General features: G+C 40.0%; 1 protein-coding gene across 1 annotated transcript in view; it reads left to right on the forward strand.

Annotated features, from left to right (window-relative positions):
• The window catches only part of RCAN2 (regulator of calcineurin 2), a 256,389-nt gene that overhangs the window by 36,278 nt on the left and 207,339 nt on the right, over positions 1 to 12,772 (forward strand). Inside the window, exon 2 of the mRNA XM_082414655.1 lies at positions 1,942 to 2,168. Coding sequence (XP_082270781.1) covers positions 1,944 to 2,168 — 225 coding nt within the window. The 5' untranslated portion in view covers positions 1,942 to 1,943. The remainder of the gene's footprint in view (positions 1 to 1,941; positions 2,169 to 12,772) is intronic.

Raw genomic sequence — 12,772 nt, forward strand, 5'->3', positions numbered from 1 at the left:
CTCCAGTGGTTAGGACTCTGCACTTTCACTGCCAAGGGCCTGGGTTCAGTCCCCCGTCAGGAAACTAAGATCTCACAAGCTGCGCAGTGTGGCCAAAAAATAATAATAAAAAACTTTTTAAAGAATAAAAAATAAAAATGTTGATATATTTTGGATTCATTATGGAAAAAAATAAAGCTTAAACCATGTACCATATTTTTATTTAAAATATGTATTTTTTGATTTAAATACAGAAAATGTTGCATTAATTGGAGTTTTGAGAACCTTAGCATACAGGAATGGTTCTATTATATTTTATATAGAATGACATTTTTATTTTCCACAATTGTAGTGATCTGATTTTTGAGTTATTATTTCAGATTCTTTAATTTTTGGCTCCTGTTCCCAACCAGGCCTAAGATTTTATGTGTAATGCATCATTTATATTGCCATCAAATACTGTTTATCAGGATGCCATTTAGGCTTTGTTTCTAGGAAAAATGAAAAAACAAACTCATCACAATACTACATTCAGAGTTCAAGAGACATATAAGTAGAAACTCATACTTGTCTGGGGATCTAGAATTTATGTCTTACCTAAACTTGATGAGGGCAGAGTGACACTTTGTGGTACTGCCTTTCTGTCTTTTACCCTGAGGTTCTGCATTGCTGGGATTGGGGGAAACAGAGAATGATCCAGCAGCCACATGGTAATTGCCAGGCAGTCTTATCTGGGTACCCGTGGGCAAGTTATTTCACCTTCTGGGACTTTAATCACTGATCTTTAGTATAGTATGATAGACATGAAAATAGATACAAAGGAAAAATATAGACATTGACTGTTGTTGAAGTATGCAGGAAGGCTGATGAAATCTACTGAATTATGTACCAGTATCAAAAATTGGAAAAAGTCTCCAACTGGCTGCAGCTGGGTAGAATTTTGAATGTAAGGGGTGATGAAATAATAGAATCATGGAACACAGGTAGATGAGATTAATACTGGAAAACTTCACAATGGGGACTCTGAGGGTGGGGCATCTATATACCATGGATCAGCCAAGATAGTACTGATTTTTTTAAGATCCGGAGTTCACAAATTAGAGTAATTACCCCAGGCAGAAGAGGGGTGTGTGTGTGTGTGTCTGTGTGTGTTTGTGTGTCCTCATTTGGATAGATGACTAACTATTAGAGTTACCCTAATCAGGATTCAGATGGTGATGATGAAATAGGTTGTACTTCCTTAAATATAGACTTGCAGTAATTTTGATCTGCTTCATTTCCGTGGTATAGGAGAGCAGACTTTTGTGCCAAACTCCCTGAGTTTGAATCCTAGTCCTGCCATTCTGTCATGGACCCTGTCAAAGTTACTTAATTGCTTTGTTCCTTAGTTTTTCCCCTCTGTAAAATGGGGATAATATTGGTACCAACCACATAGACAGAGATTCGATAGGTCAGTTAAGGCACTCAAATCATTTAGAATCATTCCTGGAACTCAAGAAGTGATAAGCATTAGCAGTAATGGTCGTGGTATTATATAATTCATCATGTAACTTATCAAAGCACTTTCCTATCTGCATTTTTGTCCGAATCCATTTGATTCTCTTAAGGAAGCAAGGCTCAGAGAACTTACGTAACTTTCCAAGGTTCCCAGTCTAGTAAACACTGAACAGCTAGGCTGGAGCCCCTGGCCTCCAACTCCAGTCCTGCTCAAGTGGGGTTGTTTTTTTTTTGCCCATAGCTGGGACTGGATTCTTGCCCAGAAGCAGAGCTGTGTGGGAAGTTGTAACTCAGAGATCAAGGGGAAAATGTGAACTTGCTGGGTCTTCCCCCTTCTAATAGCCCCTGCTTCTCTTCCTAATCATCCTCCCCTCTCTGCCCCGGACATTCCAGAACTGCGACCTTCAAACCAAGCTTTAAGGAATCGAATCCTACTCTAACGTGCATCCGTCTCTGTATCCTCAGGAATGAGGGGAGACTCTTATTTCATTGGGATGAGGAGCCTGGGGCAGCAGGGGCACATCCCGGAAGATGGAGGACTCTTCCTGCTCTGCTGCATAGACAGAGACTGGGCTGTGACTCAGTGTTTCACGGAGGAGGCCTTTCAAGCAATCACAGACTTCACGGACCTCCCGAACTCACTGTTTGCATGCAACGTCCACCAGTCGGTGTTTGAAGGGGATGAGAGCAAGGTAAGAAGCCTTTCTGCTCCTGAAACAGGGGGAGATGTGGCATTATCCCCCAAATATTTCCATTGCTTCTTTGTGGTTAATGTTCGGAAGTTTTTGAAAATGTTTACTTGGCACTCTTCTTGGCATGCATAGCAAGAGCAGAAAAGGCTGTTCTATTATCAGTTGACGTTGGAGGTACACACAACAAGGCTGTATGGGAGACTGTGTTGAATCAGATCTCGATGTCTGCCACTCAGACGACTGTCTAACAATGGTGTTGGGAATAGTGATTGCAGGGGATACCCCTTGGGCTAGGAAGCAGATGTTGTTAAAAAAAAAAAAGTTTTATTTTCCCCTATTCTGCCCAAAACTTAATTGGCCTTTCCCTGCGCAGCACAAGCTCTCTTTCCCCCTTACTCTTCCTGCAGTTTGATGACTGTTCTAACAATAGTTTCTTAAATCGGGCCCCAAGTCCTGCAGCACTTATTAGAAAGGTAAATTGGTTGGCCATATGAGACTTGCTTTGCTCAAGTGGGTAGAATTGTTTTGGGTGTGTTGTAAGAATTTGCGTGAAAATGCTTAACTCCTTGATTTGAAATAATTAGGGAATGAGGTTGTCTATGTACAAGCATTTTCCAGAATATGAAGCTTCCATTTTAAGAGTCAGCTTGATTTAGTGGAAGCATTCTTGGCCATCAGAGTAAATATTCCTTTTGGAGGTCTTTCGAAAGTTTACTTCGGATTTCTCTGACCTTTTAACAGCAGAGTCTAAATGGATCAAACCTTCCCTTGTGCATGTGGATTTCTAATTGTAAAATCCATTACTAGGCTATGTTGTAAAACATGGCCAACATTTTTTGGGGGAAAGAGCCTTTTTTTTTCTACATTAAAGTATGGCTTTGTGTGAGATTAAGAGTAGGATTTATGATCGCTGTTTCACAAACTTGGACTGTTTTTGCCAACTGCTGAAGTCCAAACTCTGTTGCCTGAACACAATTACTGGAAGTCTTTGTTCTGAATTTTATTGGTTTTGTAAGCAATCGTGATAGCCCAGAGGATTAGGAATTATTTCAAGCCATATAAAGATAGTTTTATAATAGTATAATTTTGGAGTCGAACAGTTGAAATGATGGGCTAAAAATAACTTGAAGTCCAAGGAATTATATGTGATTAGAACCTCCAGAGCTATCATCAGCAGACTATTTGAAGTGAAAAAATGACACATAGCCTTTTTGAAAGAAACTGGGAATTTTGCTCTTGGATTATAACCAGGTTATAACACAGATTACAATTTATTCAGAGCAAGTCATTTCCCCTGAAATCTACCTGATGTTAACTATGAAACAAAGTTCCATGTTTTCTTGTTCTCTCATCTGTTTAAATATCAACAATTAGAAGGATTTTCCTTAGAGTTTTTTTTTACTTTAACATCTTTATTGGAGTATAATTGTTTTACAGTGGTGTGTTAGTTTCTGCTGTATAACAAAGTGAATCAGCTATACATATACATATATCCCCATATCTCCTCCCTCTTGCATCTCCCTCCTACCCTCCCTATCCCACCCCTCTAGGGGGTCACAAAGCACCAAGCTGATCTCCCTGTGCTATGCAGCGGCTTCCAACCAGCTATCTGTTTTACATTAGGTAGTATATATAAGTCCATGCCACTGTCTCACTTCGTCCCAGCTTACCCTTCCCCCCACCATGTCCTCAAGTCTATTCTCTACATCTGTGTCTTCATTCCTGTCCTGCCCCTAGGTTCTTCAGTACCATTTTATTTTTTTTAAGATTCCATATCTATGTGTTAGCATACAGTATTTGTTTTTTCTCTTTCTGACTTACTTCACTCTGTATGACAGACTCTAGGTCTATCCACCTCACTACAAATAACTCAATTTCGTTTCTTTTTATGGCTGAGTAATATTCCATTGTATACATGTGCTACATCTTCTTTATCCATTCATCCGTTGATGGACACTTAGGTTGCTTCCATGTCCTGGCTATTGTAAATAGAGCTGCAGTTAACATTGTGGTACGTGACTCTTTTTGAATTACGGTTTTCTCAGCGTATATGCTCAGTAGTGGGATTGTTGGGTCATATGGTAGTTCTATTTTTAGTTTTTTAAGGACCCTCCCTACTGTTCTCCAGAATGGCTGTATCAATTTACATTCCCACCAACAGTGCAAGAGGGTTCCCTTTTCTCCACGCTCTCTCCAGCATTTATTGTTTGTAGATTTTTTGATGATGGCCATTGTGACTGGTGTGAGGTGATACCTCATTGTAGTTTTGATTTGCATTTCTCTAATGATTAGTGATGTCAAGCATCCTTTCATGTGTTTGTTAGCTATCTGTAGTCTTCTTTGGAGAAATGTCTATTTAGGTCTTCTGCCCATTTTTGGATTGGGTTGTTTGTTTTTTTTTGATATTGAGCTACATGAGCTGCTTGTAAATTTTGGAGATTAATCCTTTGTCAGTTGCTTCATTTGCAAATATTTTCTCCCATTCTGAGGGTTGTCTTTTCGTCTTGTTTATGGTTTCCTTTGAGGTGCAAAAGCTTTTAAGTTTCATTAGGTCCCATTTGTTTATTTTTGTTTTTATTTCCATTTCTCTAGGAGGTGGGTCAAAAATGATCTTGCTGTGATTTATGTCATAGAGTGTTCTGCCTATGTTTTCCTCTAAGATTTTTATAGTGTCTGGCCTTACATTTAGATCTTTAATCCATTTTGAGTTTATTTTTGTGTATGGTGTTAGCGAGTGTTCTAATTTCATCCTTTTACATGTAGCTGTGCAGTTTTCCCAGCACCACTTATTGAAGAGGCTGTCTTTTCTCCATTGTATATCCTTGCCTCCTTTATCAAAAATAAGGTGACCATATGTGCGTGGGTTTAACTCTGGGCTTTCTATCCTGTTCCATTGATCTATATTTCTGTTTTTGTGCCAGTACCATACTGTCTTGATTACTGTAGCTTTGTAGTATAGTCTGAAGTCTGGGAGCCTGATTCGTCCAACTCCATTTTGCTTTCTCAAGATTGCTTTGGCCATTCGGGGTCTTTTGTGTTTCCATATAAATTGTGAAATTTTTTGTTCTAGTTCTGTGAAAAATGCCATTGGTAGTTTGATAGGGATTGCATTGAATCTGTACATTGCTTTGGGTAGTATAGTCATTTTCACAATGTTGATTCTTCCAATCCAAGAACATGGTATATCTCTCCATCTGTTTGAATCATCTTTAATTTCTTTCATCAGTGTCTTATAGTTTTCTGCATACAGGTGTTTTGTCTCCTTAGGTAGGTTTATTCCTAGGTATTTCATTCTTTTTGTTGCAATGGTAAATGAGAGTGTTTCCTTAATTTCTCTTTCAGATTTTTCATCATTAGTGTATAGGAATGCAAGAGATTTCTGTGCATTAATTTTGTATCTGCTACTATACCAAATTCATTGATTAGCTCTAGTAGTTTTCTGGTAGCATCTTTATGATTCTCTATGTATAGTATCATGTCATCTGCAAACAGTGACAGCTTTACTTCTTTTCCAATTTGGATTCCTTTTATTTCTTTTTCTTCTCTGATTGCTGTGGCTAAAACTTCCAAAACTATGTTGAATAATAGTGGTGAGAGTGGAGAACCTTGTCTTGTTCCCGATCTTAGAGGAAATGGTTTCAGTTTTTCACCATTGAGAACGATGTTGGCTGTGGGTTTGTCATATATGGCCTTTATTATGTTGAGGTAAGTTCCCTCTATGCCTACTTTTCTGGAGGGTTTTTATCATAAATGGGTGTTGAATTTTGTCAAAAGCTTTTTCTGCATCTATTGAGATGATCATATGGTTTTTATTCTTCAATTTGTTAATATGGTGTATCACATTGATTGACTTGCATATATTGAAAAATCCTTGCATTCCTGGGATAAACCCCACTCGATCATGGTGTATGATCCTTTTAATGTGCTGTTGGATTCTGTTTGCTAGTATTTTGTTGAGGATTTTTGCATCTATGTTCATCAGTGATATTGGCCTCTGGTTTTCTTTCTTTGTGACGTCTTTGTCTGGTTTTGGTACCTGGGTGATGGTGGCCTTGTAGAATGAGTTTGGGAGTGTTCCTCCCTCTGCTGTATTCTGGAAGAGTTTGAGAAGGATAGGTGTTAGCTCTTCTCTAAATGTTTGATAGAATTCGCCTGTGAAGCCATTTGGTCCTGGGTTTTTATTTGTTGGAAGATTTTTAATCACAGTTTTAATTTCAGTGCTTGTGATTGGTCTGTTTATATTTTCTATTTCTTCCTGGTTCAGTCTTGGAAGGTTGTGCTTTTCTAAGAATTTGTTCATTTCTTCCAAGTTGTCCATTTTATTGGCATATAGTTGCTTGTAGTAATCTCTCATGATCCTTTGTATTTCTGCAGTGTCAGTTGTTACTTCTCCTTTTTCATTTCTAATTCTGTTGACTTGAGTCTCCCTTTTTTTCTTGATGAGTCTGGCTAATGGTTTATCAATTTTGTTTATCTTCTCAAAGAACCACGTTTTAGTTTTATTGATCTTTGCTATTGTTTCCTTCATTTCTTTTTCATTTATTTCTGACCTGATCTTTATGATTTCTTTCCTTCTGCTAACTTTGGGGGTTTTTTGTTCTTCTTTCTCTAATTGCTTTAGGTGTAAGGTTAGGTTGTTTATTTGAGATGTTTCTTGTTTCTTGAGGTAAGATTGTATTGCTATAAACTTCACTCTTAGAACTGCTTTTGCTGCATCCCATAGGTTTAGGTTGTCGTGTTGTTGTTGTTTTTTAAATAAATTTATTTATTTATTTATTTATTTTTGGCTGTGTTGGGGCTTCATTTCTGTGCGAGAGCTTTCTCTAGTTGCGGCGAGCAGGGGCCACTCTTCATCGCGGTGCGTGGGCCTCTCACTATCGCAGCCTCTCTTGTTGCGGAGCATGGGCTCCAGATGCACAGGCTCAGTAGTTGTGGCTCACGGGCCCAGTTGCTCCGCGGCATGTGGGATCTTCCCAGACCAGGGCTCGAACCCGTGTCCCCTGCATTGGCAGGTGGATTCTCAACCACTGCACCACCAGGGAAGCCCGGTTGTCGTGTTTTCATTGTCATTTGTTTCTGGGTATTTTCTGATTTCCTCTTTGATTTCTTCAGTGATCTCTTGGTTATTAAGTAGTATATTGTTTAGCATCCATGTGTTTGTATTTTTTACTGAATTTTTTTTCCTGTAATTGATATCTAGTCTCATAGCATTTTGGTTGGAAAAGATACTTGATACGATTTCAATTTTCTTAAATTTACCAAAGCTTGATTTGTGACCCAAGATATGACCTTTCCTGGAGAATGTTCCATGAGCACTTGAGAAGAAAGTGTATTCTGTTGTTTTTGCATGGAATGTCCTATAAATATCAATTGAGTCCATCTTGTTTAAAGTATCATTTATAGCTTGTGTTTCCTTATTTATTTTCATTTTGGATGATCTGTCCATTGGTGAAAGTGGGATGTTAAAGTCCCCTACTATGATTGTGTTACTGTCAATTTCCCCTTTTTTGGCAGTTAGCATTTGCCTTATGTATTGAGGTGCTCCTATGTTGGGTGCATAAATATTTACCATTGTTATATCTTCTTCTTGGATTGATCCCTTGATCATTATGTAGTGTCCTTCTTTGTCTCTTGTAATAGTCTTTATTTTAAAGTCTATTTTGTCTGATATGAGAATTGCTACTCCATGTTTCTTTTGATTTCCATTGGCATGGAATATGTTTTTCCATCCCCTCACTTTCAGTCTGTATGTGTCCCTAGGTCTGAAGTGGGTCTCTTGTAGACAGCATATATACGGATCTTGTTTTGTTTTCATTCAGCCAGTCTATGTCTTTTGGTTGGAGCATTTAATCCATTTACATGTAAGGTAATTATTGAAATGTATGTTCTTATTACCATTTTCTTAATTGTTTTGGGTTTGTTATTGTACGTCTCTTCCTTCTCTTGTGTTTCCTGCCTAGAGTAGTTCCTTTAGCATTTGTTGTAAAGCTGGTTTGGTGGTGCTGAATTCTCTCAGCTTTTGCTTGTCTGTAAAGGTTTTAATTTCTCCATGAATCTGAACGAGATCCTTGCTGGGTAGAGTAATTTTGGTTGTAGGTTCTTCCCTTTCATCACTTTAAATATGTCCTGCCACTCTCTTCTGGCTTGCAGAGTTTCTGCTGAAAGATCAGCTGTTAACCATATGGGGATTCCCTTGTATATTATTTGTTGTTTTTTTCTTTGCTGCTTTTAATATTTTTTCTTTGTAGTTAATATTTGATAGTTTGATTAATATGTGTCTTGGCTTGTTTCTCCTTGGATTTATCCTGTATGGGACTCCCTGTGCTTCCTGGACTTGATTGACTATTTCCTTTCCCATATTAGGGAATTTTTCAACTATAATCTCTTCAAGTATTTTCTCAGGCCCTTTCTTTTTCTCTTCTTCTTCTGGGACCCCTATAATGCAAATGTTGGTGCATTTAATGTTGTCCCAGAGGTCTCTGAGACTGTCCTCAATTCTTTTCATTCTTTTTTCTTTATTCTGCTCTGCAGTAGTTATTTCCACTATTTTATCTTCCAGGTAACGTATCCATTCTTCTGCCTCAGTTATTCTGCTATTGATTCCTTCTAGAGAATTTTTAATTTCATTTATTGTGTTGTTCATCATTGTTTGTTTGCTCTTTAGTTCTTCTAGGTCCTTGTTAAACGTTTCTTTTATTTTCTCCATTGTATTTCCAAGATTTTTGATCATCTTTACTATTGTTACTCTGAATTCTTTTTCAGGTAGACTGCCTATTTCCTCTTCATTTTTGTGGTCTGGTGGGTTTTTACCTTGCTCCTTCATCTGCTGTGTGTTCCTCTGTCTTCTCATTTTGCTTAACTTACTGTGTTTGGGGTCTCCTTTTCACAGGCTGCAGGTTCATAGTTCCTGTTGTTTTTGGTGTCTGCCCCCAGTGGCTAAGGTTGGTTCGGTGGTTTGTGTAGGCTTCCTGGTGGAGGGGACTTGTGCCTGTGTTCTGGTGGATGAGGCTGGATCTTGTCTTTCTGGTGGGCAGGACCGTGTCCAGTGGTGTGTTTTGGGGTGTCTGTGACCTTATTATGATTTTAGGCAGCCTCTGTGCTAATGAGTGGGGTTGTGTTCCTGTCTTGCTAGTTGTTTGGCATAGTGTGTCCAGCACTGTAGCTTGCTGGTCGTTGAGTGGAGCTGGGTCTTAGCATTGAGATGGTGATCTCTGGGAGAGCTTTCTCCATTTGATATTATGTGGAGCCAGGAGGTCTCTGATGGACCAATGTCCTGAACTTGGCTCTCCCACCTCAGAGGCACAGGCCTGACACCCGTCCAGAGCACCAAGACCCTTTCAGCCATACGGCTCAGAAGAAAAGGGAGAAAAAAAGAAAGAAGAAAGAATAAAATAAAATAAAATAATATAAAGTAAAATAAAATAAAATAAAACAAAAGTTATTAAAATAAAAAATATTATTAAAAATAAAAAAATTAAAAAGTAATAAAAGAAAGAAGAGAGCAACCAAACCAAAAAACAAATCCACCAATTTTAACAAGTCCTAAAAACTATACTAAAAAATAAAAACGGACGGACAGAACTCTAGGACAAATGGTAAAAGCAAAGCTATAGAGACAAAAATCACACGAAGAAGCATACACATACACACTCAGAAAAAGAGAAAAAGGAAAAATATATATGTATCTATATATATGTATAAAAAAAAGGAAGAGAGCAACCAAATCAATGAACAAATCTACCAATGATAATAAACTTTAAATACTAAACTAAGATAAACAGAAAACCAGAACGAAATTAGATGCAGAAAGCAAACCCCGAGTCTACAGTTGCTCCAAAGTCCACCACCTCAATTTGGGATGATTCATTGTCTATTCAGGTATTCCACAGTTGCGGGGTACATCAAGTTGATTGTGGAGATTTAATCCGCTGCTCCTGAGGCTGCTGGGAGAGATTTCCCTTTCTCTTCTTTGTTCGCACAGCTCCTGGGGTTCAGCTTTGGACTTGGACCCGCCTCTGCGTGTAGGTCGCCCTCAGGCATCTGTTCCTGCCCAGACAGGAGGGGGTTAAAGGGGCAGCTGATTCGGGGGCTCTGGCTCACTTAGGCGGGGGGGAGGGAAGGGTACGGATGCGGGGCGAGCCTGCAGTGGCCGAGGCCGGTGTGATGTTGCACCAGCCCGAGGCGCGCCGTGTGTTCTCCCCGCGAAGTTGTCCCTGGATCATGGGACCCTGGCAGTGGCGGGCTGCACAGGTTTCCGGGTGGGGAGGTGTGGATAGTGACCTGTGCTTGCACACAGGCTTCTTGGTGGCGGCAGCAGCAGCCTTAGCGTCTCATGCCCGTCCCTGCTGTCCGCGCTGATAGCCGCGGCTTGCACCCGTCTCTGGAGCTCATTTAGGTGATGCTCTGAACCCCCTCTCCTCTTGCTCCCCGAAACAATAGTCTCTTGCCTCTTCAGCAGTTCCAGACTTTTTCCCGGAGTTCCTTCCGGCTAGCCGTGGTGCACTAGCCCCCTTCAGGCTGTGTTCACGCCGCCAACCCCAGTCCTATCCCTGAGATCCGACCGAAGCCCGAGCCTCAGCTCCCAGCCCCCGCCCGCCCTGGCGGGTGAGCAGACAAGCCTCTCGGGCTGGTGAGTGCTGGTCGGCACCGAGCCTCTGTGCGGGAATCTCTCCGCTTTGCCCTCCGCACCCCTGTGGCTGTGCTCTCCTCCGTGGCTCCGAAGCTCCCCCCTCCGCCACCCACAGTCTCTGCCCGAGAAGGGGCTTCCTAGTGTGTGGAAACCTTTCCTCCTTCACAGCTCCCTCCCACTGGTGCAGGTCCTGTCCCTATTCTTTTGTCTCCGTTTTTTCTTTTTTCTTTTGCCCTACCCAGGTACGTGGGGAGTTTCTTGCCTTTTGGGAAGTCTGAGTTCTTCTGCCGGCGTTCAGTAGGTGTTCTGTAGGAGTTGTTCCACATGGAGATGTATTTCTGATGTATTTGTGGGGAGGAAGGTGATCTCCACGTCTTACTCCTCCGTCATCTTGAAGGTCTCCCCGTTAGAGGTTTAATGGGGGTTTTGATTCTTTCCTGATTAAATCATTCTCAGTAGATTGAAACAAGGAGATTTAGGAAGGAGCTAATCTCAGTCAGGAAGGCTGCTCAAGAATGGTTTATCAGCTGAACCAGAATTGGTTACGTAGAAAGATAGGGGCCTGGGGTGAGTTCATGGGAATCTGCCCACATCTATTTTGATATTCTGATCTGTGACTGAATAATGAATTACCAAATATTCTCATTTAATTTGTATACAAAGTTGGTAAATCACAGCTTAACAAATAGTATTGGGTTTTAAAGTGACCTTGATAAAATATTGAGATGAAATCAATAAGATGTAGTTCAGTGGAACCAGTTTCAAATGATTTAGATTACATCTTTATAACCAAGGATGTGAATTTTATAATTGGCCCATGCCTACCTAATCAAAGTTATTAAATGAGACACAAAGTCTTCCGGCTTGGTGTGATTTTATAGCCCCCATTCTGTGGAGGGTCTCTGGGATATCAAATAATCTGATCCAGATTCAGTTTTGATTTAATTATATATACAGGGTTTAGAGTGACAAAGCAAGATGATCAGATACCAAATGAATTGACAATAGAGGCACGATCACTGGGACTCTAGGAAAAAAAAGCGTTTGGGGAGGCTCATGCCTCCCATTTTTACTGCCACATGTTTCTCTTTATATTCCAGACCTTTCTATTCCTCCCTTTACCTCCATTCCTCCCACCACCACCACCACTATCTTAATAAAGCTCACTTGCCTTGTACGTCATTCTCTCAGGATATCCTTCCCTCAGTGTTCAAAGTTCATGAATCTGAGCCAGGAATTCTGATGATGTTTATCTTTCCCAAAGTGTGGACATTGGGGGCACTGTGCAAAGCTGGTGGCAGATATTTTTAGGTAGAGGGAAAAGAATCAAGAATGCTTTCCAGCACTTGTATTTGCCTGTGGGCAAGGCTGGCCATGGGGATTGTCTAAAGTATTTGGCTTTGGGACGATGTCTTCAGCAGCCTGGAATTATCTAAGAGATAAGACATCAGAAATGATGCTTGGTTTTCATTTCAGAGGTCCAGGTGGTTAGGTGGTAACATACGTAACTTGCTTGGGTGAAGTTTTCTTTTCTGGCAAACAGACTTTTGATTCATTGTTTCTTGATATTGATGGACTAGAGTTTAGCTTGTTTGTTCAATTATTATAAAGCTACATTTTAACTTCCTTAGCTGAGTGGGAATTTATAAAGCTCTTGTTTTCTGACTATCATGATTAAGTCTTGCAGTAATCTCTTCTCAATTTTCCCATCTGTTTGAGACACTTTTCCTAAGCCCTTTTCCTTTTTGAGGTAATTTGGAAAGTACTGACTTGGCCTGCTCTTAATATAGGTAACACCATAGGAGATGATCTTCTGGTTATGTTTGTTTCTGCTTATCAGTATGATAAATATTCTGAGATGCTCATTTCTGCTATCCTATTTAAATTCTAAGTTCTGACACCTACAGAACATTTTTTTCAAACAGCTTCATGAGACCGTGATGTTCACTCCAATTTTTCGTTAGGCAGAATTCTG

The sequence above is a fragment of the Balaenoptera physalus genome (genome assembly GCF_965194825.1).
Source record: "Balaenoptera physalus genome assembly, chromosome: 11".
Taxonomy (NCBI): domain Eukaryota; kingdom Metazoa; phylum Chordata; class Mammalia; order Artiodactyla; family Balaenopteridae; genus Balaenoptera; species Balaenoptera physalus.